This window comes from Microcebus murinus, chromosome 22, assembly GCF_040939455.1.
Source record: "Microcebus murinus isolate Inina chromosome 22, M.murinus_Inina_mat1.0, whole genome shotgun sequence".
Lineage (NCBI taxonomy): Eukaryota > Metazoa > Chordata > Mammalia > Primates > Cheirogaleidae > Microcebus > Microcebus murinus.
In genome coordinates this window covers 21,239,263-21,259,438 of record NC_134125.1, presented here as the reverse complement: position 1 = coordinate 21,259,438, position 20,176 = coordinate 21,239,263, and the positions used below count along the sequence as shown (strand labels likewise).

The window sequence follows — 20,176 nt, the reverse complement described above, 5'->3', positions numbered from 1 at the left end:
AGTTGTAAATCTAGAAGAGGAATACCTCTTTTCCCTCGACTTGCACAGGCATATCATTGGGCAGCTCGCGCAAACCGGCGGCGTGGGGCCCTTAGGGCCCTTGTCAAGGCCCACGAGGGAGGAAGTGGCGCTGTCGGTGCTTCGCTGGTAGGCTTTTCGGCGTGGAGCCATGGGAGGCCTTGAGAAGAAGAAGGTAAGTGGAAGAGACGCTGGGGCTTCTCGGAAGGTGGGGATGACGGAGCCTGGGATCGGCTCTTCCCTGGCCTTGGCCGCTTGTGGGGACAGAAACTACGGGATCAAAGCGACAGGAGTCAGCCGCGAGCAGTCCGAGAAATGGGCAAGGGCAGCAGCACTCGTCCAGTGAAATCCGGGAAAGAACTCTGGAGTTCTTTCTATGGAAAGAACTGTGACGGAGAGTTGAGCTTAGGAAGCATAGCCTCATCCCTAAAGCAGGCAGAACTATGAGACAGCTGTTTACCTAAAGGATGGTGAACATTAGGTAAAGTTCACAACTGCAGCACCATCACGTTGTTGTCTTGGAAGTTCTCTTCGAGGCATAACATGGTAGAGCTTAGCAAGCAAGCCTGGCAGGGGAAAAAAAGTGCCAAGACCTAATAGATAGGATAAGTTTGCTGTGTGAAAGGAATTGGAAGGACATCAGGATGACTGGGGTGTAGTAAACCAAAGGAGGAATGGCATCGGATGAGTTTGGGGTTGGGCAGGGACTGAATCATGCAGGCCCTGGAAGCCGTGGTGAGGAGCTTGGATGTTATTCTAAGTGCCAAAGGAATCAGTCAAATGGAGAGTAACATGGCCAGCGTTTTTCGGGGAGTTGTTCACCTTGGTGGCACGAAAAAAGATTGGGGGAGGGTTAGGGATGAGAAAGATGTAGTTGGCTCAGGTGTTTTAGCTTGAAAGGTTCTGTTGCTGATTTGTTTCTAACCCAGTACACTGTTGACTATCAGTGCTAGCCATTGGAGCTACAAAGGTATAACATGGAAAGTCTGCCCTTGAGGTGCAGATGCATATATATCGACAAATCATTACAGTTTTTAAAAGCTAGGTTTCTGAGCCATTGCTGTTTGGGCTAGAATATTCTTTGTTGTGAGAAGGGCTGTCCTGTGCATTGTAGGAGATTTAGCAACGTCTCTGACTCTCTATCCACTGAATGCCAGTAGCACCCAACAACCAGAAATGTCTCTGGATACTGCTGAATTCTCTCCCTGCATATACCAGGAAGTAAAATCACCTCATTCTGAACCACTTATCCCCCTACCATTTAAAAGAATAAGTAAGCATGATGACAGAGATATGTGTGCCATGCAGCAATGGAAAACACTTTTAATAAAAACTCAACTTCTTGAGGCAGTCTGAAACTCCTCTGTGTGTCTCCAGGACTTAGCCTGGGTTATATCCCCAGTAGATAATTAGTGAATGTCTGAAGGAAAGAATGAGTGAAGTGTATGTTTCATGACTGTTAAGTTACTTGTAAACATATCTTTCAGGAGGCTACAGATTTGTCTCTTTACAGCTGGACCTAGCCAAAGAGGTCCTTGCTATATTACTCCAAAGGAAGATCTCATTTGGAAAGGACATGCTTGGTTAGCATTGTAGGTTGTTGGGTACAGTGCATTGCTAGTCTCTTGTGAGCAGATATGTGAACATGAGGCAGCATCTTAGCATCACAGGCATCCAGGTGATTGCACAAGACAATATGCTTCTTGGGGACAGGTAGAGACCAAGCCTTTTGTCTTTATTGCCTGGGGTACCATCTAGCTTAATTACTTTGAGCATGGTAAGGGACCTATTATTATCTGTTGAATAACTGTGTGGGGAAGGAGAGAAGCTGTGTGGCTTAGAACGTGTGTTTTCAACCAGGGTGATAGTACCCACAAAGGAACAAAATTGGTTGGGTGGGGTATCTCCGATATTACAATGGCTTGTCCCTTACTCCCCAAAAGACCACATTGTATAAACAGATAACTGTGGTTACTATTTCATGGGGCTTAAATGAAATGCTGTTATGGGGATTAAATGAAATAATACTAATTGTAATGGCCAATACTTAGAGCTAGTACTAAGTGCTTGGCATGGCACCCTATCTAGAGCAACCTCACAGTCTCCAGCATCATATAGATGTATGTGTTCCTTATGCTGACAACTATAAGGACAGTGCAGGAGAGCTCATTCAGGGAGGTTGGCTCCCTCCCTACAGCATTTCCTATCCCAGAAGCATCTCTGCCACTTATCCAGAGTGAGAGTTGCCTCTGGACTTAGGCATGTCTAGAGTTTGATATTAGTCACTGCAATCATTGCTCATAGAGAATTTTTTTTTTCTCCCAAAGTACGAGCGTGGCTCTGCCACCAACTACATCACCCGAAACAAAGCCCGGAAGAAGCTGCAGCTGAGCTTGGCTGACTTCAGGTGGGGTTGGAGAGGGGTGGAATGTGGGGGGACCTCAGGGAGCCTGGGCATTGAATTGCACAGTGAGAACCCAGCTGTATCCCTGTCTTACCTGAGCTTCCATACCTTGTCTGGAATTCTGGTATTCCTTCTCCTCCTCACCTTCCCTTGCTTTAGTGAGCTATGCTCTGCCAGCTGTGGTCCGAAAGGAAGCTGGAGGAGAACTGGGTCATCATAATGGGCCAGCTGGGTTGTCCTGGGTCTTTGTCACCCATCCCCTCTCTTCTAGCAGAGGAGATCCCTGATCCTATAGCTAGAGAAGTCAAATCCAGACTTCTGTGTGGCCTTTGGGCCCTGCCATCTGGCCGACCCTGACCTTTTCAGATCACCTGGGCCATTTTTAGTCCTTCAGACATTCCCAGCTCTTTCCAATCTTGTGGTCTTTGTCCCCCTTCTTATAATATTCTTCCCTTTCCCTTTTATGTGACTGAAATGTTGATTTATCAACAAGGCCTTTCCTGACTCCCCTATAGCTATTAACAAAAGGGGTACCTGCCTCTCAGCCCCTCTGAATGTCTTATTTGCTTCCTTACTGGTGCTTGTGACAGTCTACATCTTTGTGTGTATTGGGGAACTTGTCATCATCAGACTCCTACAGTAGGATGTGAGCTCTCTAAGTACAGGGGCCCTGCATTCCCTGTTCACTGTTGGTTTCTGGCCCAGCTGTGGCCAGCATTCTGTACTTTACTGACATGACAAATGGCTTCTGTCTTCTAGGCGGCTGTGCATCCTAAAGGGCATTTATCCCCATGAACCCAAACACAAGAAGAAGGTTAACAAGGGCTCCACTGCAGCCCGAACTTTTTACCTTATCAAAGACATCAAGTTTCTGCTCCATGAACCCATTGTCAACAAGTTCCGGGAATACAAGGTGAGGCCTGGTCTCTAGGGTCTGATGGGTACCCCTCACAGCTCTGTGACCCTGGGCAGGTTGCTTACCCTCTCTGATCAAACCTATACTAGGAGGGAGTACCTCAAAGGGATGTTTTGAGGATTATCTGAGATTATGTATAGTAGGCATACCTTGCTTTATTGTGCCTTATTCTGTTGTGCTTTGCAGATATTGTGCTTTTTACAGATTGAAGGTTCGTGGCAACCCTGTGTTGAATAGGTCTTTCAATGCCATTTTTCCAACAGCGTGTCCTCACTTTGTGTTTCTGTGTCATTATTTTATATGTTATGGTGATCAGGGATCTTTGATGTTGCTATTGTAATTGTTTTGGGGCACCACACCATGCCCATGTAAGACAGTAAACTTAATTGATAAATGTGTGTATTCTGACTGCTCCACTTTGGCTGTTGTCCTGTCTTTCTCCCTCACCTTGGGCCTCCGTATTCCCTGAGACACAACAATATTTAAATTAGGTCAATTAATAATCCTACAATGGCCTATAAGTGTTCATGTGAAAGAGTTGTATATTTCTCACTTTTTTAATAAATCAAAAGCTATACAAGATTAAACTTAGAGATGAAGGCATGCTGAAAGCCAAGATAGGCTGAAAGCTAGGCCTTTGGGGTCAAAGAGTTAGTCAACTTCTGAATGCAGAGGGAAAGTTCTTGAATGAAATTAATAGTGCTCCGCAGTGAGCACAAATGATAAGAAAGTAAAACAGCCAGAGTTAACCAGATCTAGCTAAGATAATTGATGAAAATAGCTACACTAAACAACAGATTTTCAGTGTAGATGAAACAGCCTTCTATGGGAAGAAAATGCCATCTAGGACTTTCGTAGCTAGAGAGAAGTCAATGCCTGGCTTCAAAACTTCATAGGATAGGCTGGACTCTTTTCTTAGGGGCTAATGCAGCTGGTGACTTTAAGTTGGAGCCAGTGCCCATTTACCATTCTGAAAATCCCAGGACCCTTAAGGATTATGCTAAATCTACTTTGCCTATGTTCTAGAAATGGAACAACAAAGCCTGAATGACAGCACATCTGTTTACAGCATGGCTTACTGTATATTTTAAGCCCATTGTTGAGACCTGCTGCTCAGAAAAAAGGATTCCTTTCGAAATATTACTGCTCAGTGACAATGCACCTGGTCACCCAAAAGCTCTGGTGGAGAATGTACAAGATGATTAATGCTGTATTCCTGCCCGCTAACATAGTATCTATTATATTCTGCAGCCCATAGATCAAGGAGTCATTTTGACTTTTAAGTCATCTTATTTAAGAAATATATTTTGTAAGGCTATAGCTGCCATTGATAGTGATTCCTCTCATAGATCTGGGCAAAGTAAATTGAAAACCTGGAAAGGATTCACTATTATAGATGTCATTAAGAACATTCATGATTCATGGGAGGAGGTCAAATGTCAACATTAACAAAGTTTGGAAGAAGTTAATTACGACCATCACAGATTACTTTGAGGGGTCCAAGACCTCAGTGGAGGAAATAACTGCAGATATGGTGGAAGTAGCAAGAGAACTAGAATCAGAACAGAATTAGAAGCAGAGTCTGAAGAGGTAACTGAATTGCTGAAATCTCATGATAAAACTTGAATGGATTAGGAGTTGCTTCTTATGGGTGAGCAAAGAAAGGAATTTCTTGAGATGGAATCTCGTCCTGGTGAAGATGCCATGAATATTGTTGAAATGACAAGAGATTTAGATTATTACATATAACTTAGTTGATGAAGCATTGGCAAGGTTTGAGAGGATTGACTCCAACTTTGAAGGAAGTTGTATAGTAAGTAGGTAAAATGCTATCAAACAGCATTTCATGATACAGAGCACTCTTTTTTTATTTTTATTTTTTAGAGACAGTCTCTCGCTCTGTTGGCCAGGCTAGAGAGTGCCGTGGCATCAGCCAAGTTCACAGCAACCTCCAACTCTTGGGCTCAGCGATCCTCTTTCTTAATTAAGCCTCTTGAGTAGCTGGGACTACAGGCATGCAACACTATACCTGGCTAATTCTGTTGTTTTTTTTTTTTCTATTTTTAGTACCTGGCTAATTTTTTTTCCCCTATTTTTAGTACCTGGCTAATTTTTTTCTATTTCTAATAGAGATAGGGTCTTGTTCCTGATCAGGCTGGTCTCAAACTCCTGAGTTCAAGCAATCCTCCCACCTTGGCCTCCCAGAGTGCTAGGATTACAGACATGAGCCACCATGCCTGGCCTCAGAGCAATCTTTCATGAAAGGAAAATTCAATCCATGTGGCACACTTCATTTTTGTCTTGTTTTCAGAAATTGCCACAGCCTCCCCAACCTTTAGCAACCACCACCTTGATCAGTCAGCAGCCATCAACATCAAGGCAAGACCCCCTACCAGCAAAAAGACTAGGACTCACTGAAAATTCAGATGATCATTAGCATTTTTTATTTTTATTTTTTTTTTGAGACAGAGTCTCACTTTGTTGCACAGGCTACAGTGAGTACCATGGCATCAGCCTAGCTCACAGCAACCTCAAACTCCTGGGCTCAAGCAATTCTCCTGCCCTAGCCTCCCGAGAAGCTGGGACTACAGGCATGCACCACTATGCTCTGCTAATTTTTTCTATATATATTAGTTGACCAATTAATTTCTTTCTATTTATAGTAGAGATGGGATCTCGCTCTTGCTCAGAGCTAGTTTCGAACTCCAGGCCTTGAGCAATCCACCCGCCTTGGCCTCCCAGAGTGCTAGGATTACAGGTGTGAGCCACTGCGCCCAGCCGATCATTAGCATTTTAGCAGTAAAAAAATTCTTACAAAATTATTTTTTAATTTTCCATGCACAGCATTGACATCTTTTTTTTTCTTTCTTTCTTTTTTTAAGAGACAGGGTCTCACATTGTCATCTAGGCTGGGGTACAGTGGTGTCATCATAGCTCACTGCACCCTCAAGCACCTAGGTTCAAGTGATCTTCCTGCCTCAGCCTCCTGAGTAGCTGAGACGACTGTAAGCATGTGCCACCACACCTGGCTAATTTTTCTTATATTTCATGGAGATGTGGTCTCACTGTGTTGCCCAGGCTGTGTGGAACTCTTGGCATCAAATGATCCTGCCACTTGGCCTTTCAAAGTGCTGGGATTATAGGTGTAATGTATGTACATTGTTTTTTAAGGCACAATGCTCACTTAATAGACTCTACTGTAATGTAAACATAACTTTTATATGCACTAGGAAATTAAAAAAATCATAACTGTTATGATACCCATTTTATTGCAACGGTCTAAAACCCAATCCACAATATCTCTGGGGTGTGCTTGTATATGGAAATCATTTATACAGAACCTGGTAAATGATTAGTACTTTATCTGTTAAACGTTTTCCCTGGTCCTTTCTGAAAGATTAAATTTTTTGCTCTTGAGGCAAAGATGGTGCTTTTTGGGGGCTTTCTGTGTGTTTCTGCCCAAAGAAATAGCTCCTGTTCTGATTCTTGTTGAGATTGCTCCCAGGAGACCAAGCCTTTTATTCCACAAATAGAAATCATTAAATACTCAAATACCACAGAGAAAGCAGAAACCTATTTGTACCAAATGCAAGTAATTGAAAGTAGACAGTTGCTACTGACACCTTTGACTGGGAGCAGGACCAGACTGTGGCCCCTGGCCTAGAGGCATGGGGCGCCACCTGGCGGCCCACAGGGGACTGGGCAGCAGCTGCCTGCTGGCCCTATTGCCCAAGCCCATTGAGGCGTGTAGCTGGACCTTTTATGCTGCTGGGTTTTGCAGCTACGTCAGCTGTGTTGGAAGCAGGCTCGTAATAGGAGATGGCTGTCCCAGAGCTGCTGTCTATAATCCCAGCAGAGGTAGCCTTTGAGCCTCTGAGGAGTACTGGGGCTGGGCCTGAAAAGACATGCTTAGAGGAAGAAGTCAATTGGCTTGGAGGACCTGACCCCACAACCCCATGCATTTTCCGGATGCCTCCGTGCCCCACATGGAACCACAGCTTGTTTCATGCTGGCACAGTCTGGTGTTGGGAATGCAAGTCAGTCCTTCCCACACTGATCTACCTCAGTGGCAGGTCACTTGGCATCTCTTCTTGGTTGGACATGGGACTGCTGTGCCTTACCTTCTTTACACGTGAACGTGTGGAGTCAGCACATCTGTGCATTGTCAGCAGGGGTGCCTAGTCTAGATCTGCAGGTTAATAGGTCAGTCTTGGTGCTCTTTGGATTTGGCTGTTTTGCAAATCTTGGGCCGAGAGGTCGCACAGGCAGACAGCCGAGGCCAGCTTCAGGAGGCATCGAGAGTCCTCCTGCCCACAAATCCAACTCCATGGGAGAAGGGCGTCCAGAAGTGTTTGGCCCCAGTATCAGTGTTTGTGACAAACACTTCCAGGTGTTTGTCCGGAAGCTCCGGAAGGCCTATGGGAAGAGTGAGTGGAACACCGTGGAGCGCCTGAAGGACAATAAGCCCAACTATAAACTTGACCACATCATCAAGGAGCGGTGAGTGAGCCCTCAGAACCCTGCTTTCTCAGCCTGGGCAACATAGCAAGACACCATCTCTACAAAAAGTTTTGTAGCCGGGCGCGGTGGCTCACGCCTGTAATCCTAGCTCTCTGGGAGGCTGAGGCGGGTGGATTGCTCGAGGTCGGGAGTTCGAAACCAGCCTGAGCAAGAGCGAGACCCCGTCTCTACTATAAATAGAAAGAAACTAATTGGCCAACTAATATATATAAAAAAAATTAGCCGGGCATGGTGGCGAATGCCTGTAGTCCCAGCTACTTGGGAGGCTGAGGCAGTAGGATCGCTTGAGCCCAGGAGTTTGAGGTTGCTGTGAGCTAGGCTGACGCCATGGCACTCACTCTAGCCTAGGCAACAAAGCGAGACTCTGTCTCAAAAAAAAAAAAAAAAAAAAAAAAAAAAAAAAAAAAGTTTTGTAAAAATTAGCCGGGTATGGTGGTACACACCTGTCCCAGCTACTCAGAAGGTAGGAGGATCACTTGAGTCCAGGAGTTCAAGGCTGCAGTGAGCTATGATCATGCCACTGTACTCCAATGCCGGCAACAAAGCGAGACCCCGTCTCTTAAACGGAAACAGAACATTGCTTTCTCTTCATTCCCTGCCAGGCCCTGTCCTAGCAACATGGATACAATAGGGGACAAGACCAAGATCCTGCTCAAAGAGCTTGCATCTTTTTGGAGGAGGCAGACCAGAAACCAAACTAGCAAATCACTGTAGTGATTGCAAGTTGCAGAGAGTGCCATGAGGGATGTGAACAGCGTGAAGGAGACTGGGGGAGGTATGTTAGTTAAAGGCTTATCATAGGAGACATGTGAGAGGAGACATTTGAGCCAGCCAAGGGAAGCACGTTCCTAGCAAAGCAATAGCAAGTGCAAAGGCCCTGTGGTGTGGGAGAGCCAGAGCTCTGGGACTGCACATAGGGTACGTGGTGAGACCCAGGAGACATGACTGGACACCTCTGGTCTAAACCGTTCCAGCCTTCGCATATCCCCTCATTCATGAGCTAAGTCAGTGATTCTTAAGCATCTGTGATTTTACCCCCCAGGGGACATTTGGCAATGTCTAGAGATACTTGTTTCTCACCACTCAGATGGGGGTGCTATTGGTATCTAGTGGATAGAGGCCAGGGATGCTGCCAAACACCCCACAATGCACAGAACAGTCTGGCCCAAAATGCCAGTAGTGATAAAGTTTACAAACCGTGGAATAGTGAATATATGTCTTCCCTGGGGGGCTGATAGCCAGGAACACTTAGTTCTAAGGCAGATGGGCTTGGCTGCATTCAGCCCACTGTGGGCTTCACAGGGAGAGCCCTGGCTTAGCAGCTAGACAGCTGGTGCTCTCACACCAGCCCAGAGCACAGTTCCTGCTCTGAGCGAGTCCTCATCACTAACAGGGAAGTGATGGTAGTTCCTATCCCGGCTATGACACATAGCTGTTCTGTGAAACAAATGAAAAAAAAATGCACAAGAAGAAAGTAAGTGCTTGGACTCATACACCTGGTAGTGGTTTGGTTGTGGAGTTCCCATTCCATATCACCTCCCCTTCCCCTTAACCAGAGCCAGAGCTTCAGGAAGAAAAGCAAGTGGCTCAGAAATGGCCAATGTTGTTTCTGCAAAAGGCCTGAGTACTTGGTTTCATCTGTAAGGTGGTGAGTTAGGAAACCACGAGGCACCAGAGGGGGCTGATTGAGGTTCTTGCTGCTATACTACAAAATCAGACATCTCCCCTCCTGCTGCCTCGTGAGGTCCCTGCAGGGCTTTCTTCCATCTTGGCCTGGGTTCAAAGACCTGGAAGAACTCTCCTGACTCCCTACAATGAATAATGCCATCTCAGGCTGGAAGACCTTTGGGCGACATCTGGTCCCATGGCTTTCAGAGTCTCATTTTGTTTTTGAGCCAATATCTCACTCTGTCACCCAGGCTGGAGTGCAGTGGCAAAATCACAGCTCACTGGGATTCCTGGGCTCAAGCGATCCTCCTGAGTAGGTAGGACTACAGGTGTGTACCACCATGCCCTGCTAATTTTCTTTTTTTGGTAGAAACAGGGTCTCGCTATGTTGCCCAGGCTGGTCTCAAACTCATGGGCTCAAATGATCATCCTGCCTCAGCTTCCCAAAATGCTAAGATTACAGGTATGAGCCACCATGCCCAGCCCAGAGTCCTTTTAGAAATAGCAGAACGCTTTCTTCAAAAGGAAGCTTCCTGGAAGGCAATGTGGATGCCAGAGGCTCTGGCAGCAAATCTGGCTGTGGGAGGGAGGCTTGAAGCCCTGTCTGTCTGTCTGTCTGTCCACTTGGTCCCAAGGCATTTATTTCTAGGAAGCTACAAGAGCCCAGTTTTAAACCAACCAGACTGTTCTCACGATGTCATTTTCCAGATGAAACTGGGGCTGGGTGAGGCCAAGTGAACCACCCTGCGTCACAGCTCAGAATGAGACTAGAATCCAGGGGTCATTACTCGTGGTACAGTGTCTTCTCCATGCCCCACACCTCTGTCCTCAGCAGGGCAGCCACACAGTAGTGGATCCCGCCCAGGGGGCTCATTCTCATTGGCTTCCTTTGTTTACCACTGTATTCCTGGAAGCACATTCTTGGCTCTGGCTCTTCCTGACCCAGGACCCAATTCTCTAGGTCTCATTGGTTCTGCCACCTAGACAGGGGTTTGGGTGATGAGAGACAAGGAAGACATAACACCCTCTGGTGTCCTGTGACCAGGCCCAGACATAAGTGCTCTGAGGGGAGGCAGCCCTCTCCACTCGCTGAGTCTGCTAGGGCAGCTTCATGTTTTCTTTTTTCTTTTCTTTTTTTTTTTTTTTTTTTTGAGACAGAGTCTCAGTCTGTTGCCTGGGCTAGAGCACTATAGCGTCAACCTAGGTCACAGCAACCTCAAACTCCTGGGCTCATGGTATCCTCCTGCCTCAGCCTCCCGTGTAGCTGAGACTACAAGTGCACACCACCAGGCCCGGTTAATTTTTTCTATTTTTAGTAGAGATGGGTCTCACTCTTGCTCAGGCTAGTCTCAGACTCCTGACCTCAAGTGATCCTCCCATCTCTGCCTCCCAGAGTGCTAGGATTCTAGGGGTGAGCCACCACACCCAGCCAGCTTCATGTTTTTGTTTTCCATCTTGGACCTCCTGATTTTCTTTAACTAAAGTTTCTGCCTCAAAAAGAATCAGAGACTCTCCACTGACTTCATCTACCCTCATTCACCACAAAATACGGAAGTGGGTCAAGGCTGGGTCTTTGGTGAGCAGTGGGTATCTCGAGGGCTCCTTTCAGGATCATCCTGGTTAAGGGGTTCCTCCCAGGGCTGTGGCCAGCTGTGGGGAAGCTGCTCTTGCCAGGTCAGGAGGCAGCGGCAAGGCCTGGCTTTGGGAATAGGCCTCTGGGGTGGCAAGGTCAGGACCCTCCTCGGAGCCCAGGCTAAACTAGCCTTAAGTGCTGCCCTCCCGGTCCTCCAGGTACCCCACGTTCATTGACGCTCTGCGGGACCTGGACGATGCCCTCTCCATGTGCTTCCTCTTTTCCACCTTCCCGAGGACTGGCAAGTGCCATGTGAACACCATTCAGCTCTGCCGTCGGCTCACTGTGGAGTTCATGCACTACGTCATTGCTGCCCGTGCCCTGCGTAAGGTGAGCCTGGGTTGCCTGGTGGGCACCCTGCCCCGCTACCCCATGGTCTTCACTGTGCTGTTCGTCCCCACCCAGGTCTTCCTGTCCATCAAAGGCATTTACTACCAGGCCGAGGTGCTGGGACAGCCCATCGTGTGGATCACTCCCTACGCCTTCTCCCACGACGTGAGTGTGCCCATGGGGAGGGGCTCGAGCTGGCTGCTAGACAGACATGGGGGCATGGAGAAAAGGGGATTGTGCTGTTCTGTGGAGTCCAGCTGGAGTCCTGACTATTGGCAGGGGGTAGCCTGGGGTAGGGGGAATGTGCCACATACAAAGCGTCAAAAGTGAAGAGCAGGAGCCCGGAGCCGCACCTGCCAGCTGCCTGACCTTGGACGTGTTCCTTAATCACTCTGCATCCCAGTCAGTAGTATCTGAGCCTTGTCATGAGGATATAAGGACAAAACCTTAACGGTGCCCAGTGCTTGGCCCTTTACGGTACTGAATGAACAGTGAGGGCGGCTGCCAGGGGCCGTTACCTGCCTGCTCACCCAGCACCATGCGGTGCCACCGCAGGGACAGTGGCAGAGCCCTACCCTGCCCGCAGACCGGCTGGCGTCCTCATCCCCACTCCCCGCTGGCAGCTGCCTAACCTTGGCCCAGCTGCCTTGTCTCCCACCCCCGCGTCCTCCTCCCTGCCACGCCTGCTCACGGGCTGGAGGATGGGGCGGGGCTGGGGAGGAAGAGCCCTGCTTCTTACTGATCTTCTTTTAATCCTGGGAGTTGCTAGCAGGGATCCACTGAGAGAAATCCTGGTTTTTTCTCTGTGTGAAGATGTCATTAGCCTCCAGTCCCCCAGAGGGTCTCTGCCAGGCTCCTCGCTCTGCGGGCCTGCATTTGGCCCAACTTCCTGCCTGTTCCCTGAGTGGGAACTGATGCCTTCAGCAGAGCGCACACGCTGCCAGCCTCCTGAACAGTGGGTTTGCTGCCCAGGGTAGCAGGTGCTCCAGGGCCAGCCAGGCCCTCCCAAGGTCTTGGGCTGGTGGGGCTGCGAACCCCACAGACTGGAACCTGTCCTGACTGCGTAGCTGCCTGGTGGTGAGGCTGCAGGCTGTCTGTGGGCAAAAGGCGGGCTTGGCCCTCAGCAGTCCCTGTTCCCACTCCCTGGGGTGGGCGTGGGTGGTCAGAGCCTGTGGCTCTTCCTCCCTCTTTCCCTCTCCATTCCTCTCCTCCTCCTTCCTTCCTGCCTTCCTCTCTGTCTTTCCTTTTCTCTGATGTCCCACCCCCATGCTGCTCAGACTGGTCTTTGTATGTCCTTCTGGGTGGTGAATAGGGCCCTGTGGAGGGCCAGCCTCCACGCAGCTGGCCCTGGGGGAAGGGAAGGGGCCACCCATTCTTCCTTCCTCCCTGGCTGATTTGCTGCCACTGCTTCCTCTCAGTAAAGGATAGGGGACTGGTACTAGGTCATTGCAGGGGCCCTGGTGTGCCCCTCCCCTAAGCAGCTAGTGTTGGGCCCACAGCAGTGGGACCCAGGCCAGTAGTGGGGGCAGGGGCACCCTGTTCAGTCCTGTACTATGGGAAGTGGGGTTGGTGTCCAAATGTGCCCCCCAGGCCCATGGGAACCCCTGGCAGATTCTTGTAGAAGGATGGAGGTATGCGTGTGGGGACTGGCAGGGCACCTCTTGGCCCCTGTGCCCCCACAGTACAGGTCACTGCCTGGCAGGAGAATATGGAAACAGCCCAGAGTCACCCCTGGTAATCATTATCCATATTGACATTGCTCAGTACAGCCTGCCGTGTCTCAGGGTTCAGTAGGTCTCCCTGATTTTAGAGGGCAGTGTCATTCAGGAGTCTACATACTTCTGTCTAGGTCTCAGATCTTTGCCCCATTTTGCTTTTTTAACTCCTCTAGGGCCAAAATGATCCCTCCATATCCCCTGCTTGCTGGGTTGGCAGCTTGTGAGGGTGGCTCTGTGCCTTTCTTTGCCCCAAGGAAGTAGTTTCTCTGCCCACCATTTCCCAAGAGCTCCCTGGGGCTGAGCCAGGCCAGCTGCCTGTGCCTGTCCTGGGCCCTCGGCTTGAGCCCAGGCTTGGGCCTGAGGAGGGGCCACTGACTTCTGAGTGTCCATCTCAAGGCTCCTGCTAGGACGTGGATAGGCTAAGTCCTGTCCATCCACTGCCCCCAGCCAGCGTGACCTTCCCAAGTCACCTTAGTCACCCAGGGTTTATCAGCCCTTCCTCTGGGCCAGGTGCTAGGCTCTGGAAGGGCTGTGCTGCTGGCATGTACAAGCTAGCCCTAGAGGCTGGGCGTGGTGGCTCACGCCTGTAATCCTAGCACTTTGGGAGGCCAAGGCGGGCGGATTGCTCAGGAGTTCAAAACCAGCCTGAGCAAGACCCCGTCTCTACTAAAAATAGAAAGAAATTAATTGACCAACTAAAAATATGCATATAAAAATTTAGCCAGGCATGGTGGCACATGGCTGTAGCCCCCACTCGGGAGGCTGAGGCAGTAGGATCGCTTGAGCCCAGGAGTTTGAGGTTGCTGTGAGCTAGGCTGATGCCACGGCACTCACTCTAGCCTGGGCAACAAAGTAAGACTCTGTCTCAAAAAAAAAAAAAAAAAAAAAAAAACAAGCTAGCCCTAGAGCAGGCATGAAACCAAGCCTGTGGGATGGGTGATGGAGAAGGCATGCCCTCTGACTAGGTCAGGGAAAGCAGTCTCTCCAAGGACAAAAGTCTGAGTTAGACTTGAAGGATGATGGCACGGGAGAAGGGAGGGCCAGTAAGGCCCTCCTCCGAATCCCTTCCTTCATGGTATGGGGGTCTGGCTAACCCTCGGGGCCCCTATCCAGAGCCTCACTTGCCAAGAGTGCCCTTAGGTGGGGACATGCCATGCCACCCTTTGCCTAGGGCAGCATTCCCAAGGTAGGGCTGTTCCCAAGTTGCTTGGGGTCCTCGGGTAGGTCAGACATGCCCCCGACATGGTTTCTCTGTTCCTCCTATGCTCCCCAGCACCCAACAGATGTGGACTACAGGGTCATGGCCACCTTCACCGAGTTCTATACCACCTTGCTGGGCTTTGTCAACTTCCGCCTCTACCAGTCACTCAACCTCCACTACCCCCCCAAGGTAGGCCCACCCCAGCACCTCTGACCACGGTGCAGGGGCCACAGCCTTCTCCACACAGAGGGGAGGGACTGTGGTGTCCTCTTCCCTCTGACCTTCTGCTTGCCTCCAAGCTCGACAGCCAGGCCCACACAGAGACCCAGGCCAGTGAGGGCACCTACGCACTGGATTCCGAGAGCTCTATGGAGGTGAGAGAGGCTTCTCCCTGGAGGGTGGTCCCTGTTCCCAGCCCCTCTGGGGGTCTCAGGGCTTGCACTTGGAACCCAAACCCACTGATGGCCCAGAATTGTCATTGCTGCCCCTCCCCACCCTGGCCAAGCGCCAGACAAGGTCCCCTACTTGCAAGCAGCTATCCTGTTTGTGTCCTATAGAAACTGGCAGCCCTTAGTGCCAGCCTGGCCCGCGTGGTGGTGCCTGCCGCGGAGGAGGAGGCTGAAGTGGATGAGTTTCCTGCCGATGGGGTGAGCGCTGCACTGCCTTCCAGAAGGGAGTTGGAAGGGGAATGGGAGCTGGCATCCAGAAGATCTAGGATCTAGAAGATGCTGGGGAGGGTGTTGCCTCCAACCCTGGTCCTGCAGCGGTGGTGCGAGGCCTGGCCCTTCTTTCGGCAGGAGGTGGCAGTGCAGGAAGAGGAACAGAGGAAAGAAACAGAAGCACAGGAAAAGCACAAGAAGCTTTTTGAGGGCTTGAAGTTCTTCCTGAATCGAGAGGTGCCCCGAGAGGCCTTGGCCTTCATCATCAGGTAAGGGGCTCAAGGGCCAGCCAGCAGCTCTGCCACGCTCTGGTCTGGGTCCTGCCCTGCATGCCCTTCGGTGACATTGAGACGGCGCCACTTTCCACCTCTTACAGGGAAAGTGCTCAGCATAGCACCGAGCACATAGGAGCCACTCGACAAAGGGTGGAGCTGCCATCACTTTATTACCAGCTCGGGGCAGAAGGATGGGCAGTGGGTGAAGGGTCTCCACTAGGCCAGGACTGGAGGTGTGGGCACAGATGGAAGGCTCATAGGGTAGGGAGGGTACAGCTGCCTCCTAGGAGGCCTGGGCTGCCAGGGCAGGCAGCTCATACCTGGGCAACATGTGGGCTCTCTCTGTGCCTGTAGGAGTTTTGGGGGGGACGTATCGTGGGACAAGTCTGTATGCATTGGGGCCACCTATGATGTCACAGACTCCTGCATCACCCACCAGATTATCGACCGGCCTGGGCAACAGACCTCCGTCATTGGCAGGTAGGCCCCTGAGGCCCTCATCTGGATTTCTGGGGGTAGAGGGATGCCATGGGACCTTGAGTTGCACTCTGTGACCTGTCGCCGCCCACCACTCTGAACCAGGTACTACGTGCAGCCCCAGTGGGTGTTTGACTCTGTGAACGCCCGGCTCCTCCTCCCCGTGGCAGAGTACTTCCCTGGCGTGCAGCTGCCCCCGCACCTCTCACCATTCGTGTCCGAGAAGGAAGGAGATTACATCCCACCTGAGAAGCTGAAGCTGCTGGCGCTGCAGCGGGGAGAGGACCCAGGTGAGCGGGAAGGAGCTAGCCCTGGCTGCAAAGGTGGCAGGCACTGGGGAACAGGGCCGCAGGAGCAAACAGCCCTTCGGAGAAAAGCTTAGGAGAACCCTTTACACCCTACACTCAGGTGTTATTTGACATTCAGGGTAACTGAGCAGAGGAGTGGGCTGAGTTGACATCAGTATTTACACTGGAGGTGTGATAGCTCAGAAGTGGGCACTTGCAATTTCTTTGGAAGGTAACTGGGGCTGCGGGGAGGTGCCAGAAGGGACCAAAGTTGGGACATCCCTGAACTTCCTTTGAAATGTCCCCATGACTGAAGACAGGAGGGTCAGAAAGGATGATGCCCGGGCCTATTCTCACCCTGCCAGGGAAAAGCAGGCTCCTGGGCATTCAGAAGTTAGTGGCTCAGTCTGTTCGACATAGTGAGACCCCATCTCTACAAAAAATAAATTAGCCAGGCATGGTGGTGCACACCTGTCATCCCAGCCACTGAGGCTGGGAAGCTGAGGAAGGGGGATCGCTTGACCCCACGAGTTCAAGGTTGCAGTGAGCTATGATGGCGCTGCTATACTCCAGTCTGGGTGACAGAATGAGACCATGTCTCTGGGAAAAAAAAAAAAAAAAAAAAGAAGTTATTGAATTATTGGCTGTCTATAGGAAACTTGAATGAGTCAGAAGAGGAGGAGGAAGAGCAAGACAACGAAGGTGATGGTGATGAAGGGGGAGAAAATGAAGAGGAGGAGGAAGATGTGGAGACTGGTTCAGAAAAGGAGGAAGAAGCCCGACTGACAGCTCTGGAGGAGCAGAGGATGGAGGGGAAGGTATGGGGGTCCTGGGTTGGGGGTGCAGCCTGGGAAGTGTCCCCGCTGGCCACTTGGTGCATTCCCTGGCCCCAAAAGGCGGCAGGAGCCAGGGGACTTGTGGGGAGAGGGCCACCTGTCCCCACTAGCGTCCTGCCTGTGTCCCCAGAAGCCCCGGGTGATGGAAGGCACTGTGAAGCTGGAGGACAAGCAGCGGCTGGCGCAGGAGGAGGAGAGCGAGGCCAAGCGCCTGGCCATCATGATGATGAGAAAGCGGGAGAAGTACCTGTACAACAAGATCATGTTTGGCAAGAGGCGCAAAATCCGCGAGGTAAGTCTTGGCCGTCTACTTGAGACCTCGGTTATGGCCACCGATGTGAACTGAGGTGAATTCAGGTGGCTGGCTCTCCTCTGAGCAGTGTTTTCTCCTCTCTCCAGTGTTTTCCTGAGGTCACCTCCATGGCCCCTCCCAGCCTCTGGGGCCCCATCCAGGCCTGTGTAGGCATCTTGGTACCATGAGTTCTGGCCCCAGCTTTCCTTGGGGCTTCATTCCCTGCCCTGCACCCGGCTGTTTCTGAGTCTGCTGAGATCTGGGAACTGGGAATGGATCAATCCCGGCAGATTCAGGGACTGTGGGAAGCTTGCGTTCAGTTTTTCTCCTAGTTTTTTTTTTCTTGTTCACAAAGTATATGCTTGTTTTAAAAAAATTGCCACGTGCGGTGGCTCACAACTGCAGTCCCAGCTACTCAGGAGGCTGAGGCAGGAGGATCACATGAGCCTAGGAGTATGAGGCTACAGTGAGCTGTGGTCATGCCACTGCACTCCAGCTCAGGCAACAGAACAAGACCCTGTCTAAAATACATACATACATACATACATACATACATACACTAACGGACAAACTCGTGCACCCAGAACTCTGTAATGGGTGGTGCAGAAGTGGCTCACAGTCCTCTCAGAGTAGAGAGCTGTAGTGCCAGCCCCTGGGCTCTTTTGCATGTAATAACACATTGTTTTGAAGTATGATTTTTTGTGTAACTATAATATGAACTTCTTTTCATGATGAAATACAATGTGTGGCCCATCCTCTACTCATAAAGTGTCATAAAGGCAGGGATAGGGCCTATTTTTTCACCATGAAAAAGTGGGTCAAGTAGATTTTTTTCCAAAGGGAGTGTGCCCGTGAATTTTTTTGGAAGCTCTGCTTTTAAGGGACAGTGTTGAGAAGAAGGAAGGAGATTCTCCTCCCTTTCCCATCCCCACCACACATCCCAGTCTGATTTTCCCCTTCCTCCCCACAGGCCAACAAGCTGGCGGAAAAGCGGAAAGCCCATGATGAGGCCGTGAGGTCTGAGAAGAAGGCCAAGAAGGCAAGGCCGGTGTGAGCGCTGGCAGCCCTCCACTGGGCTGAGACCAGTTCCTGGCAGCTGGGCATGGCAAAGGCAGGCCAGAGGACCTAAGCTTGGTGATAGACCAGAGTCACTTCTGTTCACATTCCCCTTTTTCCCCTGGCCAGCCCTGGCCCTTTCATGCTTTCTGGCTGGAGCCGTGGGCAGCTCTGGCCTCCCTTGGTGGCTGCCAGCTGGGAGCTGAGCAGAGAAGAGGCCTCTGTGCCCAGCCTGATTCTGTACTCCCAGGAGACAGTACAGGAGTCTAACCAGCCCCTCACCTGCTGCCCCCATTCACCCTGGCTTTGCACAGCTCTCCACCTCTCACAGTTGGACCCATGATTCTTGGGGTGCTGTGATGAGGTGAGTGTTGGGGGGATGGTATTTGTTATTAAACGGCTGGACTTTTGCAGTCAGTTGGATTCTGTGTTCATGAGCCTTCCTGAGGTTGGAGAAGGGCCACCTAGCGCTCTGCGGGTATTTACTGAGGTGGACCTGGGCACTGCTCAGAGCTTGCAGTGTCCAAGGACCCCTTCAGGTCCAGGGATTCCAGAACAGAGGCACAGAGGTTGTGGGCTTGAGCTCTGCATCGGTCAGACCTTGGCTCACATTCTAGCCCAGGCATTTTCCCCTCTGTGAACTTGCTTCCTCCTGTGTAAATTATTGCTAGAAATTCTAGAGTCTTTTCAAAGGGATGTGTTGAGGGTTCAGTGATAACTTTATCTATGGACTCAGTAGCATTAGGTGTGTAGTAAGAACTTAGTAAACACCAGCCCTGATTTTCATCACTTCCTGCTGGAGTTGGCCAAGTAGGAAAAAGCCAGAGCCTGATTTGTGGGGACCTGAGGTGAGGGGCCACCCCTGCTTGCTCTCTTGGGCTCGTGGGCAGAATAACACCAGGTGTGGGCATTGCCAGCAGCCTGACCTGTGACCCTGCTGAGGCCGAGGGGATATGCCCTTTCCTGGGACCGTGCATCACAGCAGAGCCAGGCTGGAACCCGAGCTCTGGGTGCTCACTCTGAGCCCCTCCCAGGACAGACTCCTCGGGGTGCCCTTGTCTGGAGCTGGGGCCCGGCTGAGGGAGCGTGGGTTTGGAACTGGGCTCCTCCAAATCTAGGCATGTGGGCCTGGCCTTCTGCCTCTCACCATTTACTGGCTATGTGGGCAGGGATGTTTTGGGGGGCAGTGGCTGTAGGCCCGTCCTGTCCAGGGGAGAAGGTAAGAGCTTGTGCAGGCTTTGGCCTGGGGAGCAAAGAAGTCGTGGGACCCTGTCTCATCTGGGTGTCTCGGCGCAGGGGAGGAGAGGGCTATGTGCCATGCCCATGGCTGTGGGGTGTGGGTTGCCTCCAGAGCAGGGACAGAGGGTCAGGATCTCTGGAGCCAGAGCCTGCAATTCCAGGGGACAGACAACTCAGACCTGCCTGAGTGCATGTGCATTCTGGGGCCACATGGTTGGGGAGCAGGCCCATCAGATATGGAAAATCCCTGGCAGCCATGCTGATGTGGAATTTTCCCCATTCCACAGTCGCCCAGCAATGGCGGGGGCAGTGGGGTTCTGACGTGGCCCATGCCCCACTGGCTGGCCAGCTGGTCCTGTGCTGCCCACAGCTGGAGCTGAGAATTCCTGGCTCTGGGTGTGCATTGTCCCCCATCCTTGGTCCTGCTTCTCTGGGATGAAGGAGGAAAACCTGGGCCTGGATGGGACACCTGAGCTCTGACGGCCCAGCTCAGCCCAAATGGGCATCCTAGAGAGGTGGGGCCAGCTGAGACCTCCAGTGGCAAAACCAGGCGGAGCTAAGTCTCTTGCCTGAGCTCCCTTCAGGGATCCTGGCGCCTTCCCTCATTCCCATGGGTGCCCAAAATGTGCTGGCCCAGGTCCGCGCA

General features: G+C 51.0%; 1 protein-coding gene across 1 annotated transcript; it reads left to right on the top strand.

The window, feature by feature from the left end:
• The first annotated feature begins 71 nt into the window (after positions 1-71).
• On the top strand, positions 72-18,708 carry PES1 (pescadillo ribosomal biogenesis factor 1). Its single transcript, XM_012763920.3, has 15 exons — positions 72-193; positions 2,346-2,425; positions 3,182-3,335; positions 7,729-7,838; positions 11,319-11,490; positions 11,566-11,655; positions 14,482-14,598; positions 14,709-14,783; positions 14,967-15,056; positions 15,207-15,337; positions 15,698-15,823; positions 15,926-16,110; positions 16,762-16,925; positions 17,074-17,235; positions 18,206-18,708. Exons 1-15 carry the CDS (start codon positions 170-172, stop codon positions 18,287-18,289), a joined length of 1,764 nt encoding a protein of 587 aa, XP_012619374.1. The 5' UTR covers positions 72-169; the 3' UTR covers positions 18,290-18,708.
• Positions 18,709-20,176: the final 1,468 nt, after the last annotated feature.